The sequence below is a fragment of the Heloderma suspectum genome, chromosome 1, assembly GCF_057233095.1.
Source record: "Heloderma suspectum isolate Gila_16-S chromosome 1, 16-S_ref, whole genome shotgun sequence".
Classification (NCBI taxonomy): domain Eukaryota; kingdom Metazoa; phylum Chordata; class Lepidosauria; order Squamata; family Helodermatidae; genus Heloderma; species Heloderma suspectum.
The window spans coordinates 6,052,003-6,070,017 of record NC_139458.1 but is presented as its reverse complement, the minus strand read 5'-3'; the positions used below and the strand labels follow the sequence as shown (position 1 = coordinate 6,070,017).

At 45.6% G+C, this 18,015-nt stretch overlaps 1 protein-coding gene across 6 annotated transcripts in view; it reads right to left on the bottom strand.

Moving 5' to 3' along the window:
* Positions 1 to 13,211, bottom strand: part of KLHDC1 (kelch domain containing 1) — a 30,410-nt gene extending 17,199 nt beyond the window's left edge. For 5 of the 6 annotated variants that reach the window (XM_084834033.1, XM_084834071.1, XM_084834051.1 and 2 more), the window contains exons 1-7: positions 12,650 to 12,857; positions 7,139 to 7,209; positions 6,415 to 6,532; positions 3,449 to 3,567; positions 2,348 to 2,426; positions 2,142 to 2,225; positions 1,895 to 1,978 (exon numbers count right to left, since the gene is read on the bottom strand). In XM_084834033.1, coding sequence (XP_084690159.1) covers positions 1,895 to 1,978; positions 2,142 to 2,225; positions 2,348 to 2,426; positions 3,449 to 3,567; positions 6,415 to 6,532; positions 7,139 to 7,209; positions 12,650 to 12,760 — 666 coding nt within the window. In that variant the 5' untranslated portion in view covers positions 12,761 to 12,857. Of the gene's footprint in view, positions 1 to 1,894; positions 1,979 to 2,141; positions 2,226 to 2,347; positions 2,427 to 3,448; positions 3,568 to 6,414; positions 6,533 to 7,138; positions 7,210 to 12,649; positions 12,858 to 13,077 lie in introns of those variants that run through there. The other variant, XM_084834061.1, reaches the window with a different exon arrangement.
* Positions 13,212 to 18,015: the final 4,804 nt, after the last annotated feature.

Here is an 18,015-nt window from a genome sequence, read left to right as displayed (position 1 = left end):
ATATCACAGGAAACAAGGAATATGGAAATAAGCTCCTTCTCTTAGAAGTCATGGATAAATAGTTTGGAACTATAGATTCAAATATTTAGTACCGAAGCACATGATCCTTCTTGGTGCAAGCTGTCAGGAGCGCCCTAGCTGTCTCTTGCAGTCCCCTCCAATAGCCAACTCAGGACACAGACGACGAGGATCCTTTCCAAGGCTTTATTCCATTATTACTTTATGACTCTTTCAGATACTAATCACTAGCAACTAAGCAAGGAACAACACTGGGGAAAGATAGCAGAGTAGCCTAAGCTCCAGGTAAGGCAGTTGGTCCCCATTTGAAAGGGAACCACGGGAAGACTCTGAACTTATGGGCTATGGAGAGATCCTCCCTCTTTCCCTTGGGTCCTCGGGACGCGACCATTGTTTGAGCGCCAAACGAGCGGAGCACCTCCTTTCGACGCCCGCCCTCCATCTGGTGCCGCTCCCTGCGTCTGCGCTGAACGTCCAGCAAGCCCCCCTCCAGCGCTCTCTCGCTGCCAGGGTCACTCTCTATCCCAGGAATGCTGGCAGGAAGAATCTCTGCCAGCTGCTGTGCTTGTGAGAGATGAGTGAGCGCCTCCCCAGTGGATTGCAGTTCCTCCTCAGAATCAGAACTGCTCTGGGGCTCCATGGGCTCAGTCTCCACCCTGACACAAGCATAGCTACACACTGGAATCATCAGTGGAATACTCCTCACTCCCTGCTGGTGCACAATCACAGGTGCATGTCATCTCTGGAGCACTTCATCTCCAGTTAAAAGGATTTCAGGTAGCAGGAGCCACTGGAGAGTTGCTGCAAGTCAGAATAGACAATACAGGGCTAGATGGATCGATGGTCTGATTTAGTATGGTGGGCTTCCTATTTTCTTATTCCACATTTAGCCCTTCCCTCGACAAGTCCAGAGCCTTGGGCTGAGAGGAAAGGCTGGATGAGGAATAAGAAGAACACTGGCTTCTTGTTCTAAATACTGGCCAGTCCACTGCAGTGCACATGACACAAGCGGGGGAGAAGAACCCCTTTGCAATCACTCCATGTGTGCTGGCTGCAGTCACACTAGCAAGGAGTTACTAAGTTATAGTTCTTGTGTAAAGGATCACAGCAATTTCAGCAGTCAACCTACGTGCCCAGCTAGATAAGATCAAAGGCCTATGTAGTTCAGCACCTTGTCTCCCAGTGGCGAAAGAGATGCCCCAATGAGAAGCCCACAAGCAAGGCATGAAAGCAGAAGCTCTCTAATGCTTTTGTTCCCTAGCAACTGGTATTCAAAGGCCGGCTGCCTCTGATCCTGGAGGCAGCACAGACACAGAAACACTTGTGTTTGTTCATTTATTTATTTGATTTGTACCCCACCTTTCTACCAAAAATGGCAATTAAAGTGGCTTCTAATCTTGCTAATCAAAAGACGTACTTATTTTTTTCTACTGCACTCTCGTCACTGGTACACCAGTTTTTCATGATGTCCTCAGCACCCAAAATCCAAAATCTCCTACCCAGAAGAGCAACCAGCACAACTGTGATACGTGTATGTTTGTATGATATGCATATTTTTGTGCGTATTATTTGTGGATTGCATCCATGATGCTATTGACAAAAAGGTACAATCTTCCCACCACATGCCTTTGCAGTTTTGGAGCTTTGTTAATTCAGTAAAGGGCAAATGCTTACCCACTTTACAACAAATTTACTCCTGAAGCCTCTCTTAAAAGAAAAAAAAGAATAAAAGAATAGTGAAAGGCTACCTCTTTCCTCACAGCAGTGCCTCAGCATTTCAAGTAACCTCTTAGTTATTTTTCTTTCAAAGTTCTCTCTTCAGCACTAAAGCACACTGCTCCCCCTACATTTTAAAAATGTTAAAGTAGGTACAAACCAAAACCCGTCCTCCAAAGATGTAGCCTTTATTTCCTAGGACTGCACATGAATGAGCTGCTCGAGGCTGAGGTGGAACTCCTTGCTGCAAACAAATAGGAAAACACACAAGAATTCAGATACTCCTATCAATCCAAGAGGTTTAGGAAGGAAATGCAAGGTTGTGTCTAGAATGTATCTGGGTGCTAATAAAATGGGTAGCTGCACAAATGTGCCAACAATGAACTGAAAGTTCAAACAGCACTTACTTTAATTGTTGGCTGATACCAAGTTTGAGTACTTGTATCAAAAACATGAACATCATTGTGCCATCCCCAAAATACCTGACCTTCCTAAAAGAAAAAGAACATAAATAGTACGTTAAAAATAATAATGAAAGACAGCAATAAAAGCTTTGATAATATTTCATCAAACACAGGGGCCTCTTTATTTGAAATGGTAACAGATCCCTTACCCAAAATGCATCATGAACATCAAAACAGTCACTCAGCTCACTTTGTTTCCGAGAGCCATAGCCACCAAAATAGATCAGCCTGAGAAGATTAGAATTAAAATTACCAATTGGTTTTCTTGCCACTGCACCTAGGAGGTCTTTTAGTTTTGCCCTAATTCCACTAGACTTATTTGATCCCACCTGCATTCACCATTTTTATTCTCCTTGTGCGAACCCCTCACCCTACATGTGCAAAGAACTACTGGATCAGGTCTTTTTGCTTAAAACGTTAATGTCCCCAATACTCAGAAGAAAAAAAGAAGAAAAAAGCATTTACACCTGAATCACGTAATCTTTGTAAGTCAGTGAATGTTGCAGCCATTGTCATATAACAATGGCCCTGTTGAGACATCACACTAAGCCATGATGGTTAGGAGTTTTGAGCTAACCATGTTGGCTTAGCGTGATGTCTCAACAGGCATCTGTCCCAACCATGGTGATTTATTAACCACAGACTAACCATATTCACTAACCACTTGCTGCAAGGTGGTTAGTGGGCCCTACCATGGCTTAGCGTGATGTCTGAACAGCCTCCATGTTTAACTGTCAGCTGCCATAGAGCTCTGCGGCAAGAGAGGCCAAAGAAGGAGTAGCCACCGAGCACCAAAACGGCTGGCAGCACCAAGCACCAAAATGGCCAACAGCACAAAAGCCACTGGGATGTATGGTCACCCATCCGAAGGACTGCAGGTTCCTGCAGGAGGGAGGGTGGTTAGAGAATGGTTAGTCTAACCATGGTGAAGAACACGTGGCAGTAGCACTCGCAGTGGTTAGCGATAACCACCATGCATCAAGGTTAGCCTAACTACGCCTTCCTAATGTGCGTCTATACAGGGCCAATATTTCAACATTGTCTTTGTCTACAAACCTATCCGCCACCATTCCCCACACATAACTTAAGGGCTGCTGCTATCAACATGATTTCCATTGTAGAAGTGAGGGAACAGAAGTACAGTAGATTAAGAGAACAGACAAAGGTAATCAAGCTGCACAAAATTATGAGCTGAGCATTCACAAGCTAACACCACCTCCCCTGTTGTGAAATTCCCCCATGACAATTACCTGTCTTTGTACACCCAGCAGGCAAGTTTGTCACGTGGTGTAGGAGGCTGACCTTTAAAGTCTGTGATTTTTTCCCACAAATAGGTTCCATTTCTTGTTCGCAAATTAACATAATAGAGCTTAAAAGGAAATTAGAACACTTTCAACATACAACAATATTTTGGAAAAATGAGTGCTAACTGGAAAAGTGGTGACTGGAGAGAGCAACTGATAATACTCATTCCTTTTCTGTTTCACAAGAAAAAGTTTAAATCCTCTTACTTCAATGCTGTAAATGCACTTCATTGCTAACAACTATGGAGGGCTTTTGTACTATGCTTAGAATCTGACACTGCCTTTGAATTAAGGCCAAGAAAGGTGAGTTCTTAACCATGAAGATGCTTATGCTTTCAGCCCCATTAAACTGGAGCTGATTTCAGTTTCAAGGCCCAAAGCTTCAACAGAAGACAGAAATGGAAGGCGAACTCTATTCCCACTGGTGAAGTGGGAACTCTCTGCAGGGACTTATTTATTTATTTATTTATTTATTTCATTTCTATACCGCCCAATAGCCGAAGCTCTCTGGGCAGTTCACAAAAATTAAAACCAAACAACACACAATAAAACAATTTAAAATATACAGAACATTAAAACCACAATATAACAATACAACCACAATAAAAGCTAGCAAGCAGACTTGTGGGATCACGTTTTGCAAATCATCAAATTAACTTCAGCAGGGCCCATGTATTCTGGTTTTAATTGTTGGGAATCAGGCTGACCTTAACCTTATCCACAACAGCCATGGTAATTCTAAGGAGTTGAAGAAGAAAAAAAGCTTAACTTTTCACTTTATGTTTAGCACAACCTATACAGAAATGAATTACTGTGACACCCAATGTTAAAGGGTAGCAGAATCTAGTTAGGCATTTGATGGTTGTCATGTTCCTAAACATGGGACAGAAACAGCCTTGGTCGCCTTGGTGGATGACATGGGGAGGACTCTGGATAGGGGCGAATGCTCCTTCCTTGTTCTCCTCGATCTCTCAGTGGCTTTTGATACCGTCGACCATGGTATCCTCCTGGACTGCCTGGAGGGGTTGGGCATAGGGGACACCGTATTGTGGTGGTTTTGTTCCTTCCTCTCTGGCAGGTACCAGAGGGTAGCTCTGGGGGAGGAGACTTCAGACCCTTGGCTGAAAACACTTGTGGGGTGCCACAGGGTTCTATTCTCTCCCCAATATTATTTAACATCTATGTGAAGCCACTGGGGGCTATCATCAATGTCACCAATATTGCAATGTCACCAATACGCAGATGACATGCAACTCTACCTCTCATTTAAATCCTCGCCAAGGTTGGCTGTACAAACCCTGTCCAAGTGTCTGGAGTTGGTGAGTGGCTGGATGGAAGGATTAAGCTGAAACTGAACCCCAACAAAACCGAAGTACTTTTTGTGGGAAACAAGGGGAGGTTGGGGGATGTTGACCTGGTGTTTAATGGGTTGCGGCTACCCCTGAAGGACCAGGTCCACAGTATGGGGGTCATTTTAGACTCCCAGCTGTCCATGGAGTCTCAGGTGTCAGCCATGAGCTGGGCAGCGCTGTACCAACTCCATCTGATATCTCCCTAGCCATTTGCTCCCATCAGTAGTTCATGCTCTGGTCTCCTCTCGCATAGACTACTGTAATGCACTCCATGTGGGGTTACCCTTGAAGATGGTTTGAAGTTGCAGCTGGTTCAGAACGCGGCGGCCCGCCTGATTAAAGGTAGCCGTCAGCAAGACCACATCACTCCAGTGCTGAAGGAGTTGCACTGGTTACCGGTTGTTTTATGGGCCCAATTCAAGGAGTTGGCATTGACCTTTAAAACCCTATATAGTTCCGGCCCAGTCTATCTTAAGGAGCACATCCAACACCCAGGATGCTACTCAACGAGATTGGCCTCAGAAGGCCTTCTGTCTGACCCATCAGCCAGGACAGCTAGGCTGGTGAGGAGTAGGGAGAGGGCCTTTTCTGTGGTGGCCCCCACTCTGTGGAATTCCCTCCCTAGTGACCTCTGCTATGCCCCCTCTTTAATGAGCTCCACCAGGCTTTAAAAACTTGGCTGTTCAGGTGGGCATTTGGGGTGGGTTAGTGTTTTTTAGAGCAGTGTTGTTTTGTTATGTTGTTTTGTTCAGTTGATTACGTAAATTCGTTGTATTTCGTGTTATTAGTATTGTACGCCGCCTAGAGTGGCTGGTAGCCGGCCAGATGGGCGGCTAATAAATCTAATAGATAAATAAATGAATTAAATAAACATTTGTGTCAATAATGTCCCCCTGACATTAAAGGGTATCTCTCGAGAGTAACAATTTTGAATGGCAGCCTAACATGTATTTAAATTTATTTATTTAAAATTACTTTTAGGCCACCTTTAAGGATAAAACATCCTGGCTATCATAATCACACTGACACAATGTAGTTGGCACCTGTATGTAGTAACTAGAATCCAAAGAATTGCCCAACTAATTACATACACCCTGAGGCTTGGGGCTTGTATTTCTCAATCATCCTGCTCCCAGCATCACATGGCAAAACATTTTGCAAAGTGAGCGGAGGTATAAAAGTACTCTTGTGATACTGTTGGAAAAACACAAACAAGAACACCCATTGGGTGTGTTCAAGCACTTGGGTGCAGCCAGAGCAGCAATTTCGGTCCTGGTCACAGTCTTTAAAACAGCCTTCCCCAACCTGGCGCCCTTGAAATGTGTCAGACTACAACTCCCATTATCTCCAGCCAGGCTAGGAATTATGGGAGATGTAGTCCAACACCTCTGGAGAACACCAGGTTGGAAAAGACAACTTTAAAGCTTTACCTGTGCTAAAACAAAAATCTTACTCCTGAGATTTCTTGATCAGTATAAATGCTCGCTATTGTATGACTTCATCCTTAACAGGCTTTGTCATTCGGTTAGAAAGTTTCTAAAAATGAAAGGAATCCAGTACCCCATTGCTGTATCCTTTGTCATCACATCCGCCAAAGATGTATAGCTTCCCACTGATGCAAGCGCCACAACTTCCAGACATGGACGGAGGTAACTCCCCTTCCATGAGGTGCATCGACCTGCAGTTCAGCAAACACACAGAACCCCATAATGTTGCTCAGAGAGTAATGGAAACAGAGCAACCAAGTCAGGCAGGAATGCCTTCAGCAAGTGAAAATTAAAGCTCTGTTATCATGACTGTGGTACATTTTGATAACTGTGATAACAAGAATAAGTACTCTGATCTGCTGGACCGGTACTCTAATTGTAGGTGGCAATTGCTACTCCATGGCTCAAAAGAACCCGCCTGTCACCTCAGAAGCAGATAAATAGACTGGAGACAACAGTGACTATCTCATTGGGTAAGAGCTCTGAGATTGTTTGCCTTATCCCTAGTCAAGAGCACAACCTACTGATTACAGCAGTCCACCGAGCAGGAGGGGAGAAATATAGATACCCATGTCCAAACACATTATGTGGAAGACCCATTAAAATCACTGGGATTTACTTTTACATATGGAATTTAGGATCAGGGTATTAGGCTCACTGTTCTTTTCATACCAAGTGTTATATAAAGAGATAAAGAGCTATAAGAGATCCAACTAAAAGAATACTATTTGCAACAGGTACTGGAGCCTGTAATACAAAGGACTTGTGAAATATTAACAACAAATAAAGTGACTTACCATAATCCACTGTCCATTTCATAGATCCAGAGTTCATCGTTAGGTAAGTAAACTTCATTTTCTTCAATTGACTACCCAAAAAAGGCACACCAATATTTCATTAGTTCCACTGAACATCTTTGCTTTCTAACAACTTTTCAAATACTTGCTTCTCAACTGGTGCTTTGGATTGCTGAAGCATGGTGATAATAAAGCACACATGTGGGATTCTCTCCATATATCAAGGAGATTCATTAGCTAGCTAATACCTGCTGAACTCAAAGCTCCACCTGAGTGTCTCGGGGAAAAAGAAATCATGTTTGACTCAGCAGCAAATTAGAAGCAGACACAGGCAGTAACTTCACAGGTCCAAAGCAATTAACAGAACAATCCTATCCATGTCTACTCACAAGTAAGTTGCATTGAGGTAAATGGGACTTATTCCCAGGTAAATGGGTAGAGGACTGCAGTGTTAAAATATTATAAAATGTATGTAATTCACTGGTTTCTATTTTGAAGGAAGAAAATTAGTAGTGGTGATCAAGAACCTCAGTGAGTCTTAGGCACAATAACCTGGTCAATAAGCTACCTTAACTGGGACATTTAATGCCTGATCTCGTGGCCTGGATGACTTAGGGTTAGGTTTCTGGGACTAAGTGGGTGAAATCTATGCCAGATGGTGTAGCAATTATTCTGTCTTAGGATAAGTAAAAGCACAAAGGGAGGCAAAGTTTTAGAAAGTCACTGCCTTGTGCTAGCTTATATTGATCTTAGCACAAGGAACCATCATCTCATTTTTTGATCAAGTAACCTCCCTTGTAGACCGTGGGAATGCTTTAGACATCATATACCTCGACTTCAGCAAAGCTTTCGACAAAGTGCCCCATGATATCCTGATGAGCAAACTAGCTCAAAGTGGGCTAGATGACACAACGGTCCGGTGGATCCACAGTTGGCTACAGAATCGGACTCAAAGAGTGCTTATCAATGGGATCTTCTCCAACTGGGGAGAGGTAATGAGCAGGGTACCACAGGCCTCAGTCCTGGGCCTGGTGCTCTTCAACATTTTTATTAATGACTTGGAGGAGGAGGTGCAGGGAATACTGATCAAATTTGCAGATGACACCAGATTGGGTGGGATAGCTAATACTTTGGAAGACAGAAACAAAATTCAAAGTGATCTGGATAGACTGGAGCGCTGGGCAGAAAACAACAGAATGACATTTAATAGGGATAAATGCCAAGTTCTGCACCTACGAAAAAGAAACCAAATGCACAGTTACAAGATGGGGGATACGTGGCTCAACCACACTACAAGGGAGAAGGATCTTGGAATTGTTGTCCATCACAAGCTGAGTATGAGCCAACAATGTGATGTGGCTGCAAAAAAGGCCAATGCTATTTTGGGCTGCATTAATAGAAGCATAGCTTCCAAATCCTGGGAAGTACTAGTTCCCCTCTACTCAGCACTGGTTAGGCCTCATCTGGAGTACTGTGTCCAGTTCTGGGCACCACACTTTTAAGAAGGATGCAGACAAACTGGAGAGGGTTCAGAGGAGGGCAACGAAGATGATCAGGGGACTGGAAACAAAGCCCTATGAGGAGAGGCAGAAAGAACTGGGCATGTTTAGCCTTGAGAAGACTGAGGGGAGATAGGATAGCGCTTTTCAAGTACTTGAAAGGTTGTCCCAGAGAGGAAGGCCAGGATCTCTTTTCGATCATCCCAGAGTGCAGGAGACGGAATCATGGGCTCAAGTGACAGGAAGCCAGATTCCGGCTGAACATCAGGAAAAATGTCCTGACGGTTAGAGCAATACGACAGTGGAACTAGTGACCCAGGGAGGTGGTGGGCTGTCCCACACTGGAGGCGTTCAAGATGAGGCTGGACGGCCATCTGTCAGGGATGCTCTGACTTGGATTCCTGCATTGAGCAGGGGGTTGGACTCGATGGCCTTGTAGGCCCCTTCCAACCCTACTATTCTATGATTCTATGACTTTCCTCATTCCTTTTCTGTGGCTTTTGTAAAGAAATGTAAGAGACAGGGGTGTAGTATTGGGGAAGGTGTATTTATGCAACATCCACACAGATCTAAGGATTCATGGAATCCATTTGTACACTGGAGTGTGTGTGAACTGCAGTGCTCCTCCCCATGTCCCACCCTGGTCCACCTGCGGGACACTCCCAGAGGAATCTTGAAGCTGGGTGAGAATACCGGGAGAGGGTGTTCCTGCGGCTGCATTAGCACCGGTAGCACAGCCAGGGGAGAGAAATCAGGTGGAGAATCATTCTATTAGTACAGATTCCCCTGAATAAAACAATGAAGCTCTGCATATGGGAAGAGCAAAGCCTCCCAGAGATGGCAACTGATGTCCCTCATTCCACAAGAATCGCGGCAACAACGATGCTCTGTTTTGTTTTTAAATTCACCTGTCAGCCTTTGAAAGGCAATAGTTCTAGCTTCCAAATATTGATGACAAAGGGAAAATGTCACAGTTATACAAACCTAATAAGAACAGGGGTGAGAGATAGAGATGAGTTCTTTCCACTCCCCCTTTCCTGAAGGATAGGAAATCCCAAGTAGCCAATACAGCCACATACTGCTTAGGACAGCTTTCCCCAACCTGGTGCCTTCCAGACACGTTGCCCCAGCCAGCCCAACATGTCTGAAGAGCACTAGGTTGGGGAAGGCTTGCTTAGGAGGTGAAAGTACAGCTGTCTTGGTAATAAACTATTTACAGATACAGAGATACTGTTGATGAAAACCTGGTTGGATCAAGAGAGGCTACATAAGAAATAAACTGCACATCACTCTGTATAACAGGAAATGTATTGGCAGTGTATTCTGACTATAACTACACATCTTCACCTAAACATCCAGGTTTTAGGAAGGAGAAAGTTACTAAGGGGGATGAATTAACTGTTTTATTCATTTCTATTTATTTAATTTACATTATTTTAAATGCACCTTTCAAGAAGCACATCCCGTACAAGGTGGCTTACAAGATTATAAAACACATAAAAATATAATTACAGTTTTAAAAAACAGGAGCAGCCAACGTTTTTTCAAGGACCAAAAGTAGACTGGAATAAATGTGTCTTCAAATGGTCCCCCCTGCTTGTGAAAGCCTGCAGTGATGAGACCGTATGTATCTTCCTGGGGAGGAAGTTCCAAAGGTTTTCAACCTTTTCAACTGTGTGGAAAAATAGAGCTTGTTCCCACAAGCATTTCAGCATGTAGTGGATTGCCTTGTGACCTGGTTCATCCCATGATGAGGTGATTCACATGGTTCTTTTAAGGATTAAGATCTGGTCTACACAGGCATTGGGGTGATATAGAATGGACTGTAGCTCTTCAGACTGCAGGAAGGGATATAATTTCTGAATGTCCCTGTATTAAAAAAAATTCACTGCAAGTAGAAAATTAGCACAATAAGCAAGAGGCTGGCCTAGAACCTCCCGGATGTGCTAATTGTTTCCTTGTCGGCAATTTTTTTTTTACAAGGGGAAACATTAAAAAATGGCATTGCCCACCTGATTGCCAAGTTACCACTGCCAGCTGTGCAAAAAGCAGTGGCTCTCCCCGAATGTCACTGCTATTCCCTCAGGCTACAAAACAAAGGGAGAGAAAAGAAGCAGTGCTATTCATCTGCTGAGAGGCTTTGGCCCTCCCTCAACTGTCACTTAGTGACAGCCACTAAATAAATCATAGCCACTTAGGGTGCAATCCTATGCCTGTTTAAACAGAACAAAGTCCTACAGCATAGCTGGCCGGGGAATGCTGGGAGTTGTAGGACTTTTTTCTGTCTAACCGCTTAGGGATTTTATTAGATTTAGCAGTATAAAGATATAACAGAGAAAGAAAGAAAATAAACAGGCATAGGATTGTATCCTTAATGTGATTTTGACCAAGAGTTATTACTCTGAATTAATTTAGACTGCATAGTTTTGAAGTTGTCAGTATTAGGCATGACGACTGACCAGAGGCTCACCAGATGGAACACCATCCCCCCTTCTTTTTTCTGCCTGGCTCCTTTACTTTTAATAGATGTGTAAAAGAGGGAGTTTTAAGAGCAACAGGTAGCCCTGAATTTCCTTGCCTCTTCCCTAGCTGCAGAATAGGCAGAAATTCCAGGCAAAGATTTCTTCCACCATAAAGGTGCAGTGATGGGGAAGCTAAACATGTTACACTTCAGTCTGGCATGCAGCTGTTTATAGTTCTTCACTACCTTTGTCTCCCACCCTTCCTCCCAGGGTACATGATCCCAATCCCAAATGTTATCTTCACACTGTGAAGTGGTGCAAATGGCACAAGATCACCCATGGAGCTTTGTGATTCGGTTGGAATTTGAGACCAGGCCCTATTCTGTCCACAAGCACACTGCCTCTCAAAGGCACAGGAACTCTCTCCAATCTTAGCTGGCAAAAGGCTGTGTTTCACACTGAAAAGAAACCAGGAGTTATTTTAAAATATAGCCATGTTGGCTGTAAGAAAAATTCCAAAATCCATATAATATAAGACCTTTATTAGGCCAACTCAAAGATCAGAAAACAATGTGCAAGCTTTTGAGATCTCCAAATCTCTTCATCAGGCAGGATGTTACAAAAAGCAGGCGGGTGACAGAGGGGGTGGGGGAGAAAGGCTGATTGGATGTTTTAGTCTGGATGTCTGCATAGTCAGAGTCATAAGATGTTATGGAGGAGGAGAGTTTTCAGACATTCAAACTGGACTCTGCCAGCTGATGTGGCAGTTTCAGGTTTTAGTGCCCTGTGATCCACTGGGAAAAAGAAGGTTGCAAACAGGTAATATCCCACATAAGCTAGACTAACTTAAGTTAGTCATGCCTATGTTAAGTCCCACTCATTTCAATGCCCTGGTTCACATGTAACAACTCAAGAGTATGGGTTGTTGTTACGTGAGAACCCTGCACGATAGTTTAGCTATGGGTTATAAACCACAAACCCAGGAGAAGAACCCATGGTTTGTTGTTGGGGTGTGAACTCTTGGGTTGCTCATGGTCAAACCATAGTGCAGGGTTCACACATAACAACAACCCATGATTCAACAACAATCCATGCTCTGAGTTGTTACATGTGAGCCAGGTCAATGGGTCTACTCCAAGTAGGACTGACATGGGATGTTACCTATTTTTTTAAAAAACGTTTAAACAGCTGGATTTTATATTTCAAAAATGGCGGACCAACAACTGTATGAATCTGACAGCTCGCACATTTTGAGGGATCCTCTGAGCTGGCCTAATAAGCGCGGATTGAGGAGAAGCTCCTCAGGGCGAGGAATGGGGGAGCGCCGACTGTTGGGCCTCGAAGCCCCAGCGACCAATCAGCGACGGAGCTGAGAGAGCCAACACCCTCCCCTCCCCCCCCGCGTGCTCTCGCGCTCTTTCCCCGCCCACGCCGCCCTTGCGGCGAGAGCGATTGCCAAGCCTTCGCCTCAGCGCGCGCGCCTGGGCGGCCGGCGCGGCTTCCGCTCCCCCACCAACGTCGCCCGCTGTCCGCCTTCTCCCCTTCCTTACCACGTATCCCCCCCACACATAAAGACAGTTCCCATCCACCACGGCGCAGTGCCCGCTCCGCTCCTCGGCCACGGAGAATGGCTCGGGCAAGGGAGGAGGGCCCGCCGCCATCTTAACGCGAGGAAGAGGAGGCGCCGTCTTCACCGTCCCCTCAGCAACCGCGCTCCGGCTCCGCCGCCGTCCCCGCGCTTCGAACGCACGCCGGCTCGGGCACGCGCCTCTCGCGCTCCCCCTGCCTGCCGTTGGCTGCGAAGCGCGCGGGCAGACGGGGCTGCGCTAGGGGCGGGGGGCGCAGGAGCGGCTGCCTCCTCCGCCGCTCGCGGAACGCGGGGCTCTGCCTCGGCGCTCCTTAGGCTGCGATACTTCCTACACTTGCCTGGGAGTAAGCCCTGTCGAACTCAGCGGGGCTCGCTTCTGAGTAGACATACCTAGGATTGCACTGTTAATGCACTTAGGCTGGGGAGTGCTGGGAGCTGCAGGCCTTTTTCTGTCTCCCCATGCATAGGATCGCGCCGCGAAGGGATTGCAAGAGGCTGCCCGTCGCCCCTCCTCTCCCGCAACTGTTTCTCCCGTTCAAGCCGTTAAGAACTTGAAATGTTAAGGAAGAACCGGTGCCGGAGTTTGCTTGTATTCTTCTTCATCCCCTCTTCCTTTTGCGTCCTGCCTTTGAGACTGTAAATCTGCAGACAAGGATTGTTTTGTTTTTAATCTGTGGGGAGCACTCAGCAAATTTTAGATGCTTTATAAATAATAGCAATAATAACAAAAAACTCATCAGAACATAGGACAACCCCCTCCCCGCCATCAAGCTACCTAGAAATTAGGCAAATGAGGTAGTCACCCCCGGGGCTGAAAAGATAACGCTGGTGCTAGTTTAAAGAGCGCTGGAATAACCGATCTGTGTTAAATGATCTTTAGTATACAGTGATCCCCTTCATGGATCACTGCCTTGTTGTGGCGAAGGGGCTTGCGTAACTCAATGAAGCCATAAGCTATGCCGTGCAGGGCCACCCAAGACGGACAGGTCATGGCAGAGAGTTCTGACAAAATGTGGTCCACTGGAGAAGGAAATGGCAACCCACTCCAGGATTCTTGCCAAGAAAACCCCATGGAACGTATCACAAGGCTAAAAGATATGACGCCGGAAGATGAGCCCCTCAGGTCGGAAGGTGTCCAATATGCTACTGGGGAAGAGCAGAGGGTATTTCCAAGTAGTGCCAGAAAGAGTGAAGCGGCTGGGCCAAAGCCGAAAGGACACTCAGCTGTGGATGTGTCTGGCGGTGAAAAGAAAATCCGATGCTGTAAAGAACAATATTGTTTAGGAACCTGGAATGTCAGATCAATGAATCAAGGTAAGCTGGAGGTGGTCAAACATGAGATGGCAAGATTGAACATCGACATCTTGGGAATCAGCGAACTCAAATGGACAGGCATGGGCGAATTTAATTCAGGTGACTATCATATCTACTATTGTGGGCAAGAATCCCTTAGAAGAAATGGAGTAGCACTCATAGTCAACAAAAGGGTGGGAAAAGCAGTACTGGGGTACAATCTTAAAAATGATAGAATGATCTCAGTACGAATCCAAGGCAAACCATTCAACATCACAGTAATTCAAGTCTATGCCCCAACCACTGAGGCCGAAGAAGCTGAGGTTGATCGGTTCTATGAAGACCTACAACACCTTCTAGAACTAACACCAAAAAAAGATGTCCTCTTCATCATAGGGGATTGGAACGCTAAAGTAGGAAGTCAAGAAATCACCGGGATAACAGGCAGGCATGGCCTTGGTGTACCAAATGAAGCAGGACAAAAGCTAATAGAGTTTTGCCAAGAGAACATGCTGATCATATCAAACACTCTTTTCCAACAGCACAAGAGGCGACTCTACACATGGACATGACCAGATGGTCAATATCGAAATCAGATTGATTATGTCCTTTGCAGCCAAAGATGGAGAAGCTCCATACAGTCAGTCAAAACAAGACGTGGAGCTGACTGTGGCTCAGATCATGAGCTGCTTCTTGCAAAATTTCGGCTTAAATTGAAGAACGTCGGGAAAACAACTAAACCGTTCAGGTATGACCTAAATCATATCGCTGATGAATATACAGTGGAGGTGAGGAATAGATTTCAGGGATTAGACCTGATAGACAGAGTGCCTGAGGAACTATGGACGGAGGTCCGTAACATTGTTCAGGAGGCAGCAACGAAATCCATCCCAAAGAAAAAGAAATGCAAGAAAGCCAAGTGGCTGTCTGATGAGGCTTTACAAGTAGCTCACGAAAGAAGGGAAGCGAAAAGCAAGGGAGAAAGGGGAAGATATACCCAACTGAATGCAGAGTTCCAGAGAATAGCAAGGAGAGACAAGAAGGCCTTCTTAAATGAACAATGCAAAGAAATGGAGGAAAACAACAGAATGGGAAAGACTAGAGATCTCTTCAAGAAAATTGGAGATCTCAAGGGAACGTTTTGTGCAAAGACGGGCATGATGAAGGACAAAGAAGGCAGGGACCTAACAGAAGCAGATGAGATTAAGAAGAGGTGGCAAGAATACACAGAAGAACTATACAGGAAAGATCTGAATGTCCCTGATAGCCATGATAGTGCGGTCACTGAACTTGAGCCGGACATCCTAGAGAGTGAAGTCAAGTGGGCCTTAGGAAGCATTAGTAACAACAAAGCTAGCGGAGATGACAGTATTCCAGCCGAGCTATTTAAAATCCTAAAAGATGATGCTGTTATAGTGCTGCATTCAATATGCCAACAAATCTGGAACACTCAACAGTGGCCACAAGACTGGAAAAGGTCAGTTTACATTCCAATTCCAAAGAAGGGCAACGCCAAAGAGTGTTCAAACTACCGCACAATTGTGCTCATTTCACATGCCAGCAAGGTGATGCTCAAAATCCTACAAGCTAGGCTTCAGCAGTATGCGAACCGAGAACTACCGGAAGTACAAGCTGGGTTTAGAAGAGGCAGAGGAACTAGAGATCAAATCGCCAACATTCGCTGCATCATGGAGAAAGCAAGAGAATTCCAGAAAAACGTCTATTTCTGCTTCATTGACTACGCTAAAGCCTTTGATTGTGTGGATCACAACAAACTGTGGCAAATTCTTAAAGTGATGGGAGTACCAGACCACCTTACCTGTCTCCTGAGAAACCTGTACAAGGGTCAAGAAGCAACAGTAAGAACCCGACATGGAACAACCGAGTGGTTCAAAATTGGGAAAGGAGTACGACAAGGCTGCATATTGTCACCCTGCTTATTTAACTTATATGCAGAGTACATCATGAGAAATGCCGGGTTGGATGAATCAGAGGTCGGAATTAAGATTGCTGGGAGAATTATCAACAACCTCCGATATGCAGACGATACCACCCTAATGGCAGAAAGCGAAGAGGATCTAAAGAGCCTCTTGTTGAGGGTGAAAGAAGAGAGTGCAAAAGCTGGTTTGAAACTCAACATTAAAAAAACGAAGATCATGGCATCTGGCCCCATCACTTCCTGGCATATAGAAGGGGAAGAAATGGAAGCAGTGACAGATTTTACTTTCTTGGGTTCCAAGATCACCGCAGTCGGTGACTGTAGCCATGAAATTAAAAGACACTTGCTCCTTGGGAGGAAAGCTATGGCACACCTAGACAGCATAGTAAGAAGCAGAGACATCACCTTGCCGACAAAGGTCCGTCTAATCAAAGCTATGGTTTTCCCAGTAGTAATGTATGGCTGTGAGAGCTGGACTATAAGGAAGGCTGAGCGCCGAAGAATTGATGCTTTCGAACTGTGGTGCTGGAGAAGACTCTTACGAGTCCCCTGGACTGCAAGGAGGTCAAATCAGTCCATCCTAAAGGAAATCAACCCTGAGTGCTCATTGGAAGGACAGATAATGAAGCTGAAGCTCCAATATTTTGGCCACCTAATGCGAAGAGAAAACTCCCTGGAAAAGTCCCTGATGCTGGGAAAGGCTGAAGGCAAAAGGAGAAGGGGACGGCAGAGGATGAGATGGCTAGATAGCATCACGGATGCAATGAATATGAACTTGAGCACGCTCCGGGAGAGAGCGCAGGACAGGAAGGCCTGGCGTGCTATGGTCCATGGGGTCACGAAGAGTCGGACAGGACTGAACGACTGAACAACAAGTATAAAGTGAAAAAAGCCGTTATACATTTGTCAGTTCATTTTTTATACTGCGTTTCCATAAAAAGGTTGCTCAAAGTGCCTCACAGCACTACTAGTAAAAGAAAATAATCAGTACGAAATACCACCACAGCAACAATGTATACATCCATAGTCATCACAAACATTTCATGAAGAACCATAACATACCTACCTACATAAGCTAAGTAACAAAACGGCATTTCAATTAAATTCATTCCTAAAACGTATTTTTTTTAAAAAAATTAAAAGTTGAATTTTTAATAGAGCCATGACAAAAAACCACGTTTAGCTAACAAACATATCACTAATCCATATCAATATAACAGCAGAAAAAATACATCTGTGCCGGTATATTTGGAAGCCTTTTCGATGGATAGGGTTGCCCTTCGTGTAAACACATGTATAGAAAGCAGAATTATTTTCAGGGACTGCATCTTTTCCCTTCCTGCGGTGGTTTGCATCGGTTCCAAAGCTTCACGTGTAAGATTTCTGGACAGGCAGAAATTCCACAGGACAAGCTTTTTCCGCATGAAGCTCTGGGTGCTCGAGCCTCCGAAGAGGAACATGCTACGCAGCGCCATCCTATGCGTGTTTACTCAGAAATAAGTCGCAGCGTGTTTCCTTGCTCCCCAGTGAGTCGCAACCTGTACCGCCTTTTTGGGCAAGAGCATTAAAAGTGGCGACAGGGTGGATCTGCCTGCTGCTCTCTGCACGTACTGATTCATCAAAACACTGGTTTAAGAAGTCCCGTCGGACCGAGCCCAGCCCAGACGGCAGGCAACGAAACGTGTGGACGAAGCGGGGGTTTCTACAACTGCTGCACAACCACGGGGTGCGCGTATCTCGTGGGAGCCCGACGTACGCGCCATTCATCCAGATGGGCCCACGCCCAGCAGGGCTCACGGTGGGTGCAAGCCAGTGCGGCGGTGGCCGTTGCTCTGGATTAACTACTGCCGAGTAAACGCGGAGCTTTCCGCACCCGCCACAACGGCCCCAGAGGCGGGGACCAGTTTCTTTTGCCCGGAATCGGAAACAGGAGGGCAGCCGGCCCCAGCCTGGCGCCCTCCGGCGGCGTTGGGGCCCCAACTCCCGCTCCCCCCAGCTGGGAAGGGGGCTTGCTGGCTGCGGCTGGTCGCCGGTGTGGCCCCAGCACCGCCGGAGGGCGCCAGGCTGCGGCGGGGGGCGAGCCCCCGCGAACCCAC